The following is a 19,555-nucleotide window of genomic DNA, read 5'->3' as shown; positions in this document are numbered from 1 at the left end:
TCAAAACGTATTTATTTACTTTTGATCATATAAAAAATTATAATTAATCAATATTTACATAGACACAGTATGAAATTAATAAGAAAAGATCATTTTAAAACATAAATGTATTTACGATAATAAAAAATAGAATTTTATCATTGTTCACCTTATGTAAATATATCGAAGAATTACAACTCAGTCGCGGAGAGCACAGCAAGTGCATTAAATAATTTATAACAACTTTCAACTAAAAATATTGCGACCACTGATAATAGCACGCAGAAAGAGACACCTAATAGCAATAATTGCAACATATTTCATGACATGGTAGCATCTCTGTAAAAAGATATCGACTCTGCACCATTGTATACCTCGCGGTGCCGTTCTACCCCACGTTCCCCTACATTTTATACTTTGCACGGTTCCATTAACAAGTACGTCGATGCTGCAATAATATATGAATTCTTCCAAACGGGAAAATCTATATATTATACTTTAATTTATTATTGTGAAATTGATGGAAAAAAAAATTGAGATTATTTTTTTTCTCTTTTTTTCGAAGAAAATTGATTAATAATTCTAATAGGTGTAGAATACAGGCGCGTGGAAATACACGTGTGAAACAAGGATTGCAAATACAATGAAGCGAGTTGTAGCCGCGGCTAGACAAGCGGCTGACATCATCCGCGAAACGTAAAACAGTTTGCAGAAAACGTCGCGTGCACGCGTCAGACGCTAGACGGGTGCACGGCGTATGCACTCGAGCGTGAGATGCGTTGCGCGTTGTTCCACATATACACCGACGGGTGCGCGTACCGTACGCATACGCAAACGTGAAGGCAGATAGATAGGGATACGGCAGGAAATGATTCGTGTTGTATATCTCCTCGTCCGGCCGAACAATGCCGACGTGACTCATCCTCTGTGCCCGCGATCCGACGAGCTACGAAATGAGCTCTAAAATAAATCCGCGGCTCAGCGTCAACTACGTCGCAATTTTACTAATGTAAAACATGTCATTTTATACTATATGAAAAAAAATTGTTTTATATACAGGATGCGAAATCAAGATCAGTGAGATAATTGCACGTGAAATATTAAATTGCACAGGCAGAATAACGTTTTTTCATACGATACTTTGAGATAAATAATGTTAAAAATTAATAAATTAATTTACATAACATCCGCTTTACAGGCGATTTATAATTCATGATAAAATTTAAACAGAATTTCATTTATAATTTTACATGTGTCACCTTCATGTATCTTCTACTACGTATCCTAATAAATCGTGCGTATTTAAAAAATTTTTTTTGTATTAGACGACGTATAAAATTATAAATAAATTTCTGCCGCGAACTTTTTAGATTGCTTACGAACTGATTTGGCGTTAATATATGTCATCCCAATAGCGGTTATCATAATAAAAAGGTATATTCTATATTGGGGAAAAAAGTTATCTTGATATTTTTATATAATTTTTCTCAAGCGATTCATAAATTATTTTAAATTGTTTTACAAAATGAATATTGTACTTTTTTTAATTATATATAATAAGAGCTAATGAGACGAATTTTTAATAACATATAATACAAGATTGTCAGGTATCTTATATCAATTTAACAAATATATTACATTAATTTTTTAATTTTCACGAAAACAAAATCTTACATAAAAAGAATACGTTGTACAATTTTTATTTATTTTTGCACGAGGAATCGGTTCTATCATCCTTGAGAATGATATATCAGTATCTTCATACGATTCGTATTTCTATTTCATACCGTCGTTATACTGACACGTTTCAAAATACAGTAATATAGATAATATAATATCGATCACGCGCGAAATTCTCTGAAAGAATCGCGCACCAAACGAATTACGAGACTTTTCTCGCCGTGTTAGAAGCACAGGCAACGTCTCGACACGGGGGCCAATTTCTACTGCTCTCCTCCAGGTATAAAGAAGGACGGTTATACACATCGACGGTACGTGTATATAGCGATGTAATATTGGTATATAATACCGGGGTGTAATTACGGTGTCTAATAGGGATTACGGCTCGGCCGAGGGGAATCGAACATCGAGAGAGAAGGGTAGCCCGATGGTGATCGATACCATTGGTATCATCGCGCGGTAATTATGGGCGCGGTGGCGGTGACGACGGCGGGGGGAGGGGGCGAAGGACTCGGAGGCCCGTAGTAGGTGCCCAGGGGGAGTCTAGAAGTAAAGAGCAAAGTAAAGGGGTTCCTGCGGTCGGAGGCGCGTTGTTGCGGTTAAAGCCGTAACACGTCGCGTCCGAGCAGCAGCCGCTTCTTAACTACCCGCTCGCCGCGAAGCGCGCACGGATACCTGCTTGGTAGCCCCGCGCCGCGCATTTATTATAATATACGCGCCCGAGAGAGAGAGAGAGAGAGAGAGACGAACGCGCGTCGATTATTGGCCGGACACGACCGCAGAGCTCGCCGGACACACGCTCTCCGTCTCTTTCTCTCTCTCTCTCTCTCTCTTCCTCTCTCCATCCGAGCTCTGGTAGATTCGTAGTATCGAGAATTTTCGATAAACAAAAACCGCGGGACGAGAACTCGTTCGATTCGAAAGCCCGGCAAAAGAAAAAGCACGCGCTCTTCTCCTCACGGGCGCAATTATAATATATATCGCGCCGCGGGGATGAACCGGCTTTCTGAAGGATTTTTATCAGAAATTCAAGTCACCCAAATCGCTGTGGAGGTGCGCGAAATGATTATTCGCCCGCATATGGGTCGTGGACGATTTAATGACGTCGCGCACGTCGCGTCGTGACATTACAGGAAACGAATAAAAAAACTGATTTCTGTGAAAAATAAGAGCATCCGAGATTTACCGCCATCAATGTTGTGGAATCCGCGAGGATCAACTCGCACGGCTTGATAACGATTTCATAAATAATAACGAAAAAAATGTGATACACGGGAACCCCGTGATGTGAGCTGACGCGTGAGGATTTTATGCGCGCCGCACGCGCAATTATAATCCACACAAGTCGGAATAAATGGCGAACGATTACCGAAGCGACCGCAAGATTCTCGGCGACTTTCAGCGAGACGATAGCTGTCCAGTTGTACATGCGTATGGTATAGATGAAAAAAAAAAAAAAAAAAAAAAAAGTTGCGTCGGTCTGTCACGTGCAATTATACCGCGGCGTGTCGGCACATAAAGTAAACGCGACCACAGAGTCCTGTTTGCTCATTTAAACTTTACAAGAGACACACGCATATATACATATACATATAATATGTATGTATCCGACCGCGAGTTTTGGCCTAAAAAATCTCAAAGTGTGATGAGAAACAATTTAGTCGCACACACGAGATTATTACAGCACTGCGATTGCGAATAACATAAATATGTGCGCTAATTGCGTCGCGCGATCAAACAGACGTAGGTATTGTAATTTACGGAAATAAAGAAAATACGATTGCTCAATTTTCTGTGGCTTTGCACTCGCGACGTCCTTGCGATTAGCGGTGTAACGTAGTGCCGCATTTTTCTCGCGTTTTTCTCGTTTCCGCGCCTTCGTCCTTGCTACGAATCAAGAGAAAACGTTCAGTATTTCGTGCTCGATTAGTGCTCAATACTCGGCGAATTGCGTCGATTTCCATCTATCGATTGCACAAAAGCAGTTTCGTCGGTTCATTAATCTTGCGCCGGGACCTTCGACAATTAAAATCGAAGAAATCGATTGCGATTCTTGCGCACGTATAATCGCGTGCAATTTGCTAAAGCATAAAATTCGTGTAAAACATGATCGATGGCAGATTTCTTTTTTTTTCTTTGCCAATGAATTAGCCATAAGTCGTTTTTATCAAACTTGAGAGTCGCATGAAAATCGTAAAGCTGCGATTTCGCATCCAACTTTACCGATCACCATCGATAAGACAAGATAACGACGTGCATTAAGATCGCGGGCAACGATATAAATGGATCCCTCGTATGTCGATCAACCGACTTTACGCGGCCGGTTTTTGCTGAAATGAGTAAAACTTGGCGCAGTAATCGCCACATAACGCGTACAGAGCCCAATCAGATTACTTTGCTTTCCACTCTAATGCTCGTTTGATCGCAGCTGTTAACGATGCTGTCTAAATGTCAATTCCGCGGTTTTTCAGTCTAGGAAGAATTTTCGCGTTTCGCTCATCGACATTCTTCGCCATACCGTTATGACGATCTAAGAGATCTGATAGAAGAGAGCTTGTATGATAAAGCAACGATTTATATATTTACCTAGTAAGAGGAATTATCCGTGAAAAGTATAAGATCTTACATTACATTTAACGGCAAGCGAAAGAGAAAAGAGAAAAAAAACCTTGCGAACTTTCGCAGTAAGTAAGTAAAGCGTTAATGGAATCGTGATCGGCAGTTGCGAATGCGTTTCAAAGTAATTTGCTTCCTTTCTCCCCTGCCCCTGCCCCTGTTTGCGCATGCTGAGAGAGCCAACGAACCGCTTCTGTGTGTTGCGCAAGATCTTCTTTTAGAAACTAATTTTTACGGGCTCGAACACAATAAGCGGAACTAATACGCGTGCGGCCCAACGATCGTTTCACGATCGTCGATTCTGCTGGCGCACGAAGGGAGATCGTCTCCTACCGAAAGGCGCGCGTGCTAGAAAGAAAAAAATTATAGTAAAGCACGAAGAGAAAAAAGGAACCCATATAGAAGAAACGAAGCCGTTATATTCCATTGCAATTTACGAACTGTTATTTTCTTTTTTTTTTTTTTTTATTTCATTTTTTTTTTCGATAAATCTGCGACTCTATTGTAACGTGATCTATCTGGATCGTAAATCGTCAACGCGTTGGATTTAGCGACAACCTCCATCTGCTGCCATCTGCGACTTACCACGGGTTGAAATGCGAAACTCGTCCGTACCTTTGGTCGAGGCCTGGGTCGAGCTCGGTGGATAAGAACGTTTCGCGACGATTCTGCAACACACGTTAGGACGATGCAGAGCAAATAATTAATAACAGGGTAGCGGCAGTTTAATATACTGCAACCGCGATGTCTCGAGGTACGACAGAGCGAAAAAAATGAGCAAGCCACCAAGAGAGAAAGAGAGTATGAATGGATCGAGCAGTCGCGGCGGATATCGATACTATTAATAACGCCAATTAAAACAAGCTACATCCATTAATAGATTGACGGAGATGCTGCTCTTTTAAGGCCACCGCGGGGGATGATTACCTATTTTAAAAAAGAAAAAGCAAAGAAAACAACAAATTATTAATTCTCTTACTCGTTCTTTTTTTTCATCGCCCGGAAACTCGAACGATCGGGATACACGTGGAATGCTTATGTCAACGGCCACACGTGGGCGACGCGATATAAGAGATCGCCTCGTTATCTCATAAAGTAGATTCGTAGATTCGTTTAAAGCACGACCTGGAACAGTTTTATTGTGAAACAGGTTACGTCATAAACGAACATGTTTGCAAATATCTTTGCTCACGTAACCGAATACTGCCTTTCCTGATTAAATGTCGAGCTTGCAGCGTTCGAAATGAGACGCTTGGAAAAATTTCTAACTTTCCTAAAAAAATCGCAAAATTGACTAAACTTTCCGTAGGACAATTATGTAACATTTGTCGGATGTCTCTTAATTAATGCATGCCCATCTACTTTGTAATTAATTTGCTCGAGACGCAAATTCGGACGCTCCAACCGCGGACGCAGCCGCTTGCCGATTAATAACGCTTCCAGCGTCTAATTCCGACCCTTTCACAGTGATATGACGAATAGTTGCGTTATCCACGCAAGGCCGTGCTCGAGTTTCGGCTTGCTGGGACCAAGGGCTGACGGTTCTCTTGCTCTTCGGCCTGACGTAGAGGGGTGATGGAGGAGCAGGAGGAGGAGGTTGAAGGGGGTGGCAGATTGATCCGTCACGGAGCGCGAGCACAATCACCCCCATTAGACATTATGTGCCTCCCGGCCACACGCATGTGTATATATGTGCATGCGTGCGCGCGTGCTAGCGTTACCGTGCCGGCCACCGAAATGTATTCGCTCTCTCTCTCTCTCTCTCTCTCTCTCTCTCTCTCTCTCTCTCTCTCTCTCTCTCTCTCTCTCTCTCTCTCTCTCTCTCTCTCTCTCTCTCTCTCTCTCTCTCTCTCTCTCTCTCTCTCTCTCTCTCTCTCTCTCTCTCTCTCTCTCTCTCTCTCTCTCTCTCTCTCTCTCTCTCTCTCTCTCTCTCTCTCTCTCTCTCTCTCTCTCTCTCTAACCGTATTCTCCCTGAGCTACGATACCTCCTCTGATGTACCATGCTGGCCGTGATGTAGAGACGAATCTGGATTTGCGAGAAATTTGCGAACTCGTCCGCGTCGGATCGGAGAGGAAATGGCGACGACGCTGGAGAGAGAAAAATCGACGGGGGAGAAATATACGACAGGTCGCGTCGCGTTAGTCGTCGTTTCGCCTTTAGATTAGAGCGCGAGGAGAGCGCGAAAGCGCGCGCGGCGACACGGCGCGCTGCTCACCATTTCCCGCGGCCACCGAAGCCACCCACGTAGCCCGCCGCTCGTTTGTCATCCGACAAATAGCCTTTCTGCCGCGCGCGAGAGGAGCCAAGTGCGTGTGCGACGCGCGTACACGCTTTCGCGCGCGCCTCGTTCATCTCTCGCGCGAGCCCGGCGTGCTGCTGCTGCTGCGCCCGTAAGATTATTATTATCTTAACGGTCAGGGCCGCGTCCAACCGATGAAATTCGACGTTTTCACGTTTCCTCTTCTTTTTCCAGTTTAATCGAAGCAATTGATGAAATTTTATGTTTTCTAATTACATTAGAAATATAATACAGCAGAAACCATATATGTAATTCACATATTGCCAACAGGCTTGTCATCTTTTCGATGACTCGACAAGAGAGCTTTCAAATTTAAGAAACAATCTTCCCCAAGTAGCACATGTTCGTTTTATAAAGGTATCCAATATTTTTTAACTGTCAAGCACCAATAAGAAACGTTTCAACAAAAACATTTTTAAAATCATGGTTTAACAAACGTATTTTTTACGTTTCTATAAATAGAACAAAAATTAATTTTTTCATTCAAAATTATATATATGCACATTATTAAGACGATCCCCAGATAGCACAGAAAATTAAAAGATGACGAAAAGATGTCTTTTTTAAGTTATCTTTCTAACAAGGCTAAAAGATGTCTAAAAGAATATCTTTCTACCTACAAAAAAAGTAATTTTTTAAAATATGTCTTCTAAAAGTCATAATTAATTTTAGTCGACGAAAAGATGTCTTTTTGATCATCTTTTCGACAAGACAAAAAGATCTATTTTATAATATACTTGTTCCTTTGTTCGCCGCTACGTAGCGTGTTCAGACTTAACTATAAATCGTATTCAAGTTTTCATAACATGTATATAAAGCCTAAAAGAATAGGTACTAAAAGTATAATTTAAATTATGTCTCTTTTGTCAGTTTGACTTTTGATATAATCTCGACAAGAGATTCAGAACATGATAAAAATAGATGGATTATATCCAGATATGCATTATTTTATTGAATTTGTGAATAAACAAATTTTTCACAAATAAAGGAAAAAAAACCGTATTTTCACAGTTTCTTAAACGTTTTTTTTTGTTAGAAAATGATTCCCTTAACGTTTTTTAAGTGGACATTTTAACCAATCAGAAACGTTTTCAAAAGCCGGTTCTAAAACGTTTCGCAGAAACATTTGTGAAACGTTTTTAAAACGAATATGTGCTACTTGGGTTCTGTTTTGAAAATTAATACAACGAAATATATTAAATATATTAAATGAGAAGAAAAGGAATTTAAATTTAAATTTAAAAAAAGCAACTGCAATATCTTTGCAAAAATACGTATCGAAATGTCAAACCAGATTGTGAGTCGCGCAGGCGTATTTGCATAGATTCACGTTATGTGTCGACAATTCAAAGTGCGCGTTACAGTAATATTACCCTCGTAACACAAATGTGTGTTAAAAAAAGATTCTGTCAGCCTCTTCCTCCGTGTTTTCGACACCGATCCCTCATCGATGCAGTTACGCGCGTCGCGAGCAACATCTGGCGCTAAAACCAGAACGAGAAGAACGTCACACAGAGAAGAACGCTGCGAGAATGCGCATATAAATTAGGCGCTATTCAGGGAATGCGAAACGGTGAGCAATATGTTGCGCTCGATTAATACTTTCTTTTTGAAGTAGCTTATAGCATATCTACATATTACACGGAACGACAAATTAGAGACAGTAATTCACCTTCCTCGTTTGTTTACACTCGAGTTTACAAAAAAGTCTCTATTGCATAACTCTCGATTGCAACAAATCTATTTATCATCTATTAGTAAACATTAATTTCTACCATGCTATCTGACTTTTCAAGACTTTTTTCGAGTTTCTCAAGAAGAAAAATGATACGTCCCTACAACGGAGTGAGATTTTTCGGTTTAGAAAAGTGAGCGCTGTGCCAAGTTCCAAAGGGATAACGCTCGGGGGTCGGACGGTTTGGCGGACGAAAGGCTGGAGAAAGTCAGTGAAAGAAGGCGAGAGAAAGAGAGAGAGAGAGAGAGAGAGAACGAAGGAGCGGACGAGGTGAGATGAATAAATAAGAGGGTTTTGAAAGGAGCTCGTTGTGGCCCGGGAAGTTATTACGTGGCGTCACGCGATGATGTATCCACGCTGGTTCAGATTGTCTCCGCGAGATGGGACCGCAGACCGTGAAATATGCACCAACCCCTGGGTTAAACCCCCTGGAGGCACCAGCCAGCCCGCCCTTATTCACAACCGCATCACTACCTTCAGACATCGAGGATGATCGCCGAGTCTTTTTGGAGGAGGGTCAAAGCGCGACGCCTGCCTTTCAATCAAATATAAGAATATTGCAGTTTAATGCTTTCTTTATATTAAAATATTGACAATACAATATCTTTATAATTAGCAGCATTATCTTCTGAATAAGATATAGGCTTTGAATATACTTTTATTTCAATACTTTGCGATACGCATAAAATTTTCTCGTATAAAATCATACATCACTCAGCGTTACGGAATTTTGATAAAAGCGTGCTGCGACGAGTAAAATAGCGCAACGCAACGCAATATGTCCCCGCGATGATTAACGAGCAGAAGAATTTTTATCGCTCGCGGCGCATCGAAGGCTCTCTCTCGCATCGTCGCCGATCGATAGCTTTTAAAATACTCGGTTAAATCGAGATGGGTCGGTGATGCGCGTATAGTGCATATAGTGGAAAAGGGCGTATCCGGATTGCGCGTGGCAATAATTTCCATATATAGACGTACATGTACGTGTGCGTATGTTTTTATGCGTGCGAGATGTACAGTGACGGAGCATAGATCACGGCTGGCACGCGACAGCACGTGCTCGCGCTCGTCCGCCACCCTCGGAACTCCTCCGCTAGGCTTTTCCACCCACCGCAAGACGACGACAAACCACTCAAGTGTGTGGCATGTCTCCCTCCCTGTCCCCTACCCTTCCGCCTTATGTGCGCGACATAACCCTTCTTCCAGCCATTACCGTAACGCTATTCACGCTTAATACGGGGAGCTTCTAGAATGCAGCTCGTTCGCCAGCGTCCAAATGCGTGGACTCAATTCTTCTCTCGTTTTTTCAGCGGGTAACGTGAACGTATTTCAAATGTAGACTCATAGAAATAATCATTTAAATTAAGATTTGTTTCTGAAGATATTTGTGAAGATTTATTTATTTTTTTTTTTTTTTTTTCTAACGCGTAAGATTTTTAAATACATGAGATATACATAAAAAAGTATATAAGCAAAAATTTTAAAAATTAAAAGAGAGAAAAATGATTTGAAAGATAATGCTCGATTATTTCCGCAATTGAATCTTGTTCGATATTACATTGTCATAAATTCGTCGACGCACAATAATAATCGCGTCTCTAAACAAGGGGATAACGAACAGAACGTAATCATATTATGATGCGATGGCCTTTAACTCTCACGGGAACGTCGGAGGGTTGTGTGTTTGACATTTAGCATTTCCCGTGGGAAGGTTGCCTCTTTGTCTGTCGTCGAGGAATCCCATTCTCGTAACATTATCACATATTTTCGAGAGACAAATGTACGCATATCCAGATCATCTCAACGATAAAAAAAACCTTGTGTGTAATATTAATTATGGAGCCATGTAATATGGTCAGTTGTCGATTCTTATTGATTTTTAAAATATAAAAAAGTCTCTTGTAATTTAACTCAATGAACTCAATTAAATATTGTATTGTCGAATTTTCTCCGAAAATCTGCGAACTATAGTAAAATATCGTCCCACCGTGCCGGCAAACTTGCGCGAAACGACGAGGATTTATTTCAGGGCGTCGCAATTTCTTTCTGTATCAAGCGGACGCGTCTAACCGGTCTGTCCGGGCGAAAGTAAGAGCTCCTCTTCTTAAGATTAACGATACTTTAGTGCTCTTTTAAAGAGATCGTCCTTCCATACCCGCCGTTCCCCTCCGGCAGGAATGCTCGGGATTAACCGCCACCTCAGCCGCCCCCTCCCATTCTCTCTCTCCCGCTTCACCATCTCCACTTCGTTATTCTCCACCGCCGCGCGCTACCCTCGGAACAGGAGAACTAGGGAAAAAAAGAGTAGCAATCGTCGGAACTTGAAAGCAGGGCATTTTATGATGACTACAAAAGTGGTCGCGGCCACCGTTGGGGCGGCGAGGAAGAGGGTGGGCATGGCGAAACGCGAGGGTGAGCCGCCATCGCTACCTCTATCTGCCGCCTCCTTTCCTCCTTGTTCCTTAACAGGACCAAGCGACGCTACGTAAGGGAGAACAAGAGCGAGACGAAAGGATCGAGAGAGAGAGAGAGAGAGAGAGAGAGAGAGAGAGAGAGAGAGAAAGAAAGAAAGAGAGAAGAGAGAGCGACTATCCACTCTCGGCAGGACAGCGGGGGTGGTAGGGACTTGAATTGATTGCTTTCATTACGCAAAAAAGTCGCCTTCTCTTCCCGCGAACGAGCCATCACCCCTCACCCTTACCCTTCGTATTTTTAACTTCTGCCGCGCGACACTAGCGAATAAGTAAGTGCGCTATTTACATCAAATCTCATGAGTTATCGCCGCCCACCTTTCTTTCTCTCCCAACTCCCCCCTCCCTCTGCCCCCGTTGGTACCGCGAATCGAAGAGGGTAAATCCTTTGTATGTGTCCGTTATCCGAAATCCCGCGAAATCGCGCGACTGAAAACGTCTTTTTGGAATGTTGTAGAGTTAAGTCGGAAAGAGAGAGAATAGCACGATTCTTGAATTTTTGACAAAAAGAGACGAGAGACTTTTCTTCGAAGAGAAATTCGCTCGAGTCACCGCAATTTCCGAGTCGCAAAATGCGGAAGAAGCAAACATATATTACCACGTGACATAGTCTAACATCGTCAATTTCGCAGACGTCCCGTTTGCTTCACAAACTCTTCGATCTCGCGCGCTATGATAAAGGAGATTAATGCGGTGGTCGGCCGGCGGATTAGGAAGGATAGCGGCTCGGTCGGGTACCGATTAGGGACAGCCAAGAGCACGATGCGGCCGCATTACCCCAATGATGGATGCACCCCGCACGACGACCTCATCTGCATCTGCCCCGCGCGTGCACCGCACCGATGCCCCCCTTCTCATCTCCCCCGCCCACCCCCTTTTCACCCTCCACCGTCGCCCGCACCGCGGGACCTCTGGGTGCGTCCCTATTCGCCTGCGAATGCGTCTCGTCTCAGCGTCGGGCAGACCTGGTGCAATCATGTAGAGGACATATTACCCGTCAACGCGGCCGGTGCCGCTCGTTCGTTCAGGCAAATGATATGCCAAAGCGTAATCTCGAGCGAGATCCTCGAGAGATTAGGTCCGGTGTAGTAATGACGAATGGAAGGTCTCTGCTTGTAAGGATCACGCGTCAGGTGAAGCAGTAATTTTTGCGAGGGGCGAAAATAAGCCTCTTTCTGTCTCTTTCTCTCCTCTTCCTTTCCAAGGAATTTTTTTGTACGAAAAACTGTTTTATCACCTCCATCTTTCGCTTCCGTCAAAAAAAAGGTACAAACGAGAGAATTATAAATGGCATTCTTCCCCGAAATTAAAGATCTCATTTCCGATTGTTGAATTAAGTTGAAAGTTGTTGAAAAAAAAAAAATTAATCTCGTAATTACAGGGGAAAAGGTAAAAAGTCGAAGCGAAGAAGAAATTTCTCCCCCATATGTACGTCTCGAATAACTTTGTACGCAATCAAGACGCTTCTCGCGCGCGAGTTTCTCGATATTCTCACGAATTGACGAATCGATCGTGCTCGCTACAAAGTTTCTCACCCCTCGTCCCCGAACGCGAGTGTCGGTGTCACGTACACGCACCGCGTTACGCAACGCGGACGCCGTTTGACAAGACGCAGTGTTTCGCGATCTCGGGTATCTAGTGTCAGCGCGGGCTGGGACGGAAAGAGAAGGAAATGTCGCGAAGGAACGTACTCGGGAATGTAAACCGGACCCTTGTGAGATTCGCGGCCCAACGACGGTCCCACCGACGACGATGGCTGACCGCACCTTCCGGGCAATCCAGCTCGATTCGCACAGTTCGAAATGAGGCCCCATCCTTCCCAGAGTAACATTTAGAAAGGTATTGATACCCCCTCCCTCGATCCTCTGCCCTTTCTCGATTGCTTCGGAAAAGTATTGCGAAATAAATTCTTTGTTTTGAAACTTTTTTGTATATCGAATCTATTTTTCATGCTCTGCATCATAAATCAAACACTGTTATTCGATTTTATAATTTTATTTGAAATTTATGTTAAAAAAATGTATATATAATATTAAATCTAATAAAAAATAAAATAATATATTTAATATATTTATAATATAAAATATTTACACATGTATACTCATACCCATACCCATACCCATATAAAATATATACGGATGTGTGCGTGTAAATATTGAAAAGCGTATAAATAAAATATAAGGACGCGAGCGGACATCTATTTACGAGCGGTTTGTAGCATTCGAACTTTTAAGCGTCATAAACCGTAAGTCTCTTCCGGCGAATAAGTATCTATATATTTCGCGATACGTATCATGTCCGAGAATAAGTTCGCAAGGAACGCGTGCAGGAGAAGAGCGAATACGTCGCACTTTGTAAACCAGTATACTATCGCGCCCCACCTTCCGCATCTCATGCTTCCCCACCTATCGTTCGCGACTTGCAGACATTGCGAGTGTCCTTTTCTCCCTCGACCACCTTCGCCATCCCTCCGTAGCGTTCACGGCGTTTGTCTCCATGTAATCAGTCTCGTAATTAGTCGCGGCGATGCATACCGTGGAAACGTCCCGCGATACGTTCCGGAAAGTGTTAACCCTTTCAGTGCTAAGTTGTTTGTTATTCATAACGTCATAATATTAGCGGGAATTGTATGCAAACAACCTGTCCAAGCAATCTTTACAAACTACTACGCTCAGACATATCGGATAGTTTCTGCCATCTTGCATTTTAAAGAATTACTTATGATGACATTCTCCAACACCGAAAGATTAACGTGGAAAACGGGAGAATAATAGCGTACATAAGTAATAGAAGAGAGAATAATCGATGAGCAAAAAATTCTTCGAAAAGAAATTTCAAGAGATAAATTCCTGTTGAAAGAGAGACGTGTAACTTGGCGTAGCACTGGCAATACATCACAGCCGGTTAACATTAATTTTTTAAATATTTAGCTGTACAATTTTGTCGTCATTGTTCTCTTTCGAATCCTCTGTGTCTCCAAACTGTGACGGTAAACAACTTTATTGCCACTCGATATCCTTCCGAATAGCTCTTCGCGTACACGAGGATCCATAAAGCGAATAAATTATAGCGCATCGATATCACGCGTCGAAGAATTAAATGAAGACGACCGAAGAGGAAACTCTCGAGAGGAATGATTCCGCGAGAAATGCCGAGGAGATACAAAAGTCGTACGAGGTCCATGGATCGCAATGAAATTTGTGGTGAAATCGCCAATGGCAAATCGACAAACGCGTTTTCATTCATCCTTACTTGGCGTACACCTACTCTCGCTTTTCTCCCTCTTTCTTGGATCCGGTGATCGACGCGTGCCACGATCCATTTCGCAGTAGCAACGAAAGTAGCGCAGAAGGAGAGGAACCCGCGAGAGAGAAGCGCGCGACGGAGGGTAACTTTTAAATAAATAAAATCGATAGGGCGCGACATCGTATCCGAGGCAGCTCAAGAGGTACGACCTCTCTCTCTCTCTCTCTCTCTCTCTCTCTCTCTTTCCCGGAGAGAAGAGGGACACCCTCTCATGAATAAGCAGTGCTCACGGGGGTGTGCGCCGCGTGATTTCGCGCGGGACTGTTGGCGGTAGACCAGCCGGCGAGCGTTTATTTCGCGCTCGCCTTCGTCTCTCTTCCACAGATCGGCGAGATCCTCCGTCGTACTCCCGCCTGCCATCCCGCGTCCGGGATGCCAATAACGAGGTTATCCCGCGCGACGCCGCCGCCGTTTCCGTAGAAACCCCTCGTCGCAGGGCGCTCTCCCACCCGGTTGTCACGCCGCGCCGACCAATCCCGGCCCGGGCTGGATGCCGATCGAGGGATGCGAAAGGCGGGGTCGCGCGCGACGTGGGGATGAAAGCTCGCCGCCGCGAGGCGGGGGTCGAAAAGCTGTCCCAAGTCACGTGTGTGTCCGTCGGCAGAAGCCACCTTCGTGCTCCACGACGTCGTCGGCCCGGTTTTGCCGCGGCGTCGCTCGGCTCGGCTCGGCTCGGCTCGCGCGGCTTCCTTTCGAGGAGCTGATAACGATAACGAGCGGTTAAGACGTGTCATCGACAGACCACTTTCCGCTTTTTAAAAATGCGCGAAAAGTCTCCGCGCCTTTTGGCCTTTATCGGATCCGTTTGTTCGTTTTATCCATCATTCATCGTCAATGATGCGCGAGATGAATATCGTTGTGTCGAATGACGCGATATTTTTTGTAATACGTTATCTTGAGGAAAAAATGACGTCTCAACGTGTGTATCCGACAGATTGAAATGCAGTGATAAACATTAATTACTTGCGTAGGATGTAAAATATTGAACTGAAGACTCGGGGATGCGGCGAAACGCGCGAGACTCGGGGTGTTAACTGGACCACTTGGATGCAGTGAGCTGGATTGGTGATTGTGACGAACGATAAGAGGCAGTGTTCGTCTATGTTCGTATATGTGTCCTAACTGTCTAAAGTACAATGAAACGAAGAAATTTCGTACCTTTGTAGGTTTGGGCGTGGATAAAAACTATGTGCAATAGATTCCCGACGGAATTCAAAGTTTTATAAAATCGCGCGTGAAAACTCTCACCTTCCTATGAAATTTAAACCAACAGCATCCTTGAACGCTCACGCAGAGAATGTTATGAACTCTGAGAAACTGAATCAAGTGAACTAGATCAACGTCTTCCGACAGAATCGGCGCTCGATTCACGAAGATGAAGCGACGGGGGCCGACCGGGTGTCCGCAGCAGCCACCCGTCGTCCGGCACAAAGACGCTCCTGATGACAGTCATTGTGCCGCGTCGCCATAAATCCGCCTGCTCCATCGTAAAAAGAAAGAGAGAGAGACGAGAGAGCCACTTCTGCAAAACGCGCGAGAGGTCTTTATCGGCGGTCAATAGGACCCCGTCGGTCCTTCTCAGATGCCTTTCGTATATTACATATAAAATCTGCTCCTCCGGAGAAGCAGGCACCTGGATACCCGATGGCCGTCGGGCCCGGAAGTGCCGCGATGGACCTCAGCACTACTCTGAGTAGTGCCTACCGATACAATCAGAATATGATGGAATATTACACCTGTAAGATATTTAATTATGTCTACGTATCTAAGCGTCTCTTAATTATTCTATCCTATGTTTTTACTTTCATCTCTTTTTCCGCCCCGTCAACCGGCTGGATAATCGTGCAAATCTGATATTTCAAACTGGATTATCTGTTGTCACTTTAACATTTATTACTACGGCACGTCACTGTTTCATTAATTCTTCGTTTTGATTATTATCAATCTATTGAGTAGAAAAATATCGCAATAAATATTTAGTAGTATCGGATATTTTTTTCAAACCTCACGCGCAGATTCTATTCTGATGGATTCTATTCAGAGTTGTGAGCTCATTATAACAATCGTTTGTGTCAGGCGTCGCAAAAATAATAACGATTTTCATATCTAGATTTCAGTATCTAGATATAAATGAATCTAGCCTTGTATGCAGACTTTTTTTCTGATCGTTTTTTTTTTTTTTTTTTTTTTTTTCCCAGTTAACTCTGTCGATTCACATTTTATATTTCTTCTAGCGCGAGACATTTGCTCTATAAATTAGATATATATTGTTGCAACAAATTTCACGATATTAATCGAGAAAAAGAAAGCGCAAAAACGCACGCAATTTTTCCGCGTGCGAAACGCTTCTCTCGCGATCGCGCGATTTCTCTTCGAGTTTGCCGACGGTGCGTCGATTAAGTAGAGCAAACTGGATGAACGGAAAAGAGTTGCGAATCCAGCGACGTCGATGGGTAAATGATAATGCAAAAACAAGAAATTAATGGCCTTCGATCGCTAACCGAGCCGTAGCGGTACCGGTACCGACGAAAAACTAAACCGCAATCATATCGCGACCGACGATCTGCGTAGGAGCTACTCGCGACGAGCTCTCTCCTCCTCTAAACTAGTAGAGAGAAATGTTGCACATTCGATTTAGTTTCTGCAATAATCCACCTGGTTCTTCTGTGTGCGAACCTAATAAATTTTACATCAAAATAAATATAATTTATTTACATGTAATTCTCTAGAGCTTATATCTTTGTCCAGGATATTACGTGAAAATAACGAGTTTGCCTATCCGCGAGCGTTTCCGTCCATTTAACGGTCCGACCATATTAATTAGACGAGTTCGAGTGTTGCTTTAAAGTTGCAGCGATCGAAATCATTCCGTTTACGGGTGCACAGCCGGTCCGTTAAATCTAATGAAATATTACTAACTATATGAGAAGCATTAACAGGACGACGATCGCCGATTGCGTATCGTAAAATCGTTTGTAATGAGCTACGTATCTTTTTGTATATCGCATTATTTAAAAAAATTACTTTATTAAATACTTAATTTAATTTAGTAAAAAAATTTAAGGACACCGTAATTTCGATTCATCGTCCGATATATTATCGTATTAGTCGTATTAGATAGTTTGTTTGATAGAGAAATTTTTATCATAATTTAATCGTCATTGAAAGCGGGATGTTGACGCGCTTTTCAATTACGATGTAAATCGATCTGATTACAACGTCGTAAAATTCCGAGACGGCTCGCACACTGGCGAATTACATTTCCCAGCGTATTTTTCTAGCCATCGGATAATAAAGTCCGTCGTATTCAGGCGTGTTCGGCAATACATAACGTCGAAGCGTAATGTAATACGGGAACAAAGCAGCGCGATGCTGGAGAAATATCGAGTGACTATATGGGAATCTATATCAAAGTTCTTCTGGCTTCTCCGATATACACACGTAGCCGAGCCGTCGTGATCGTGTATCACTGGTTCTCATTTTATTGGCTCTGCAACTATCTTGGACCGGTCCTCCATTCTCGATTGCGAGCGCGCAAAAGTGGAACAGGGGGAAACTGTGCGCGTCGATATATACGTGTAAATAAAAAAAAAATTATCCCATATATACAGAAAGTTTCGATTTTTTTCTTCTTATAGATATATCCGAAAGAAATCTTAATCTACATATTTTTGTGCATCGATTAACGAGCCCCGAATGATTTCTCAAAGCGTGCAAGCAATCGCGTATAAATTTTCTCATCGATATAGATTATTATCTATATCCTAAGGAATCGACTTTGAGATGAAAGATCCGACAGATAATGGAAACCGGATTGAGACTTGGGACGCGATTTCAAGGATATCGTTAGCACAGCAGCTTAAGGCACGGTACGTTTGTAATGAAAACGTAATGGCGATACGGGGATCGCATTTATCCAGAAGTAGTCCGCAGCAACTCGGCGCTCAGTCGGGTCACCTGATTTTGCATCGGCCTTTTTATATGCCGGCAGCTCGAATCGCGATTGATTAGTAGATGCGCTATCGGCTTTCTCCGATAAAACTGTAAATCCGATTAAATCCAGTGAATCGAATTTGGATACAGCTCGATGAAATTGCGTGCGAATCGCCGACCGTCCTATCACAGGCGACGCTTCATCATTGAGATTTCTATTAAAACGCTTCGAATCGAATAAAAAACCACAAGAGCAGTAACAAGTAACAATCATTCTTTTTTTTATCGAGATGATAAAAAACTCTAGACTCTCCATTAGCATGATAGCTCTTTTCCCCCTTTTAGATTCCATAATTTTGTAATAATATTACGTTACGCGAAGGAAGGGTTACGGAGCGTGCAGACAATAGAAACAATAGGAGCTCAATTACATGGGACTAGTTGAGACGTTGCATCTCTTGATTCGACGTATCCCAGAAGTGCGGAACCGAGCGGACGGCAATAAGCTCCTGTAATACAGTGGCCAGTTTCCAGCGACGGCAGCAAAATCCAGTAGCAGCAGCAGTAGTAGCAATAGTGGTAGTAGTAGCAGGAGCTAAAACGATTCGGGGGTGGTCCAGGCCGGAGCCCTCGCGTATAGCTGTGGTCAGCAGGCGTGACGGCGTGTGTGCGTGTGTAGTAGGGTAGTCATGGTACTCTCGCCCTGGCAATGCCCACCATGATGCCGACGACTATCCCCCTGACTACCGGCCGCGCCGCGGGGGACGCGACCATAAACGCGAGAGCGAATTGATTTGCGACCGGAAGGCGCGTATCGTTTCCAGTAATGATCGCGGAGACCTCATTGTCTTCGTGCGACGACGAGATATCATCGAGCGGCGCGATATATACGGCTGAACGGCGAAAAAAATGTTGCGGTTCACGCCTCATGGATCGCGGTGTTACCGTAATTACGAAATCCCTCTCGAATGCAAACGCAAACGCGCGAGCGTGCCATGATTCTCGATGATATAGCTCGTCCGTTTCTTTCGATTAACTTTACCTCGGACAGTCTCGCATTCGATCGTGAGATAATCGCATGGTTTCAATTCCGAAAAAATACACTGTTATTTTTATTCTATTTTTTCTCGAATAATAATAACTCTTTATATTCTACGAGGTCGCTTATCTTGACGAGAATGTGTAAGTGTGTCAAAGAGAGAAAATATTCGGCCGAATAAGAGCGACAGCGTGGCCGATTTAACTAACTCTCCGTCGTCGAGGGTTCGCTGAAAACAACGATCATCATCGAATCATCGGTGCACTGGCACGAACAGGGGGACATATGTCGCGGCGCAGAACCCTCCATTACGATATTGCCTCCGAATTATCGCGTTAGGCGGCTTTAATGCGCGAAAATGAAGCCTGCGACGATGTGCGACAGAAACTCGAGTGGCAGCGGGGAGTAAACTAATAATAATGAATGCTCAGCGTATTCACCCTGGAACGTTTCTCAGCTCTGTGAAAATGATTAGTTGGCAGAAATATTAAAGTTC

General features: G+C 43.4%; 1 protein-coding gene and 1 long non-coding RNA gene across 11 annotated transcripts in view; one reads left to right on the top strand and one right to left on the bottom strand.

Moving 5' to 3' along the window:
* Positions 1-19,555, top strand: part of Sv (paired box protein shaven) — a 151,841-nt gene that overhangs the window by 96,530 nt on the left and 35,756 nt on the right. Inside the window, exons 1-2 of one of the 10 annotated variants that reach the window (XM_072909151.1) lie at positions 13,335-13,684; positions 15,022-15,825. The exons of 8 other annotated variants lie outside the window; for them this stretch is intronic. In XM_072909151.1, coding sequence (XP_072765252.1) covers positions 15,732-15,825 — 94 coding nt within the window. In that variant the 5' untranslated portion in view covers positions 13,335-13,684; positions 15,022-15,731. Of the gene's footprint in view, positions 1-13,334; positions 13,685-13,784; positions 15,826-19,555 lie in introns of those variants that run through there. One more of the 10 variants, XM_072909150.1, reaches the window with a different exon arrangement.
* LOC140675103 (uncharacterized) lies at positions 1,901-6,346 on the bottom strand. Its single transcript, XR_012048320.1, has 4 exons — positions 6,261-6,346; positions 4,861-4,943; positions 4,609-4,623; positions 1,901-2,202 (listed from the first exon to the last, which is right to left on the bottom strand). It is a non-coding gene; the product is annotated as an uncharacterized lncRNA (long non-coding RNA).

This window comes from Anoplolepis gracilipes, chromosome 17 (assembly GCF_047496725.1).
Source record: "Anoplolepis gracilipes chromosome 17, ASM4749672v1, whole genome shotgun sequence".
NCBI classification, from domain to species: Eukaryota; Metazoa; Arthropoda; class Insecta; order Hymenoptera; family Formicidae; genus Anoplolepis; species Anoplolepis gracilipes.
The sequence above is the reverse complement of the archived record's forward strand: the minus strand, read 5'-3'. Positions and strand labels throughout refer to the sequence as shown.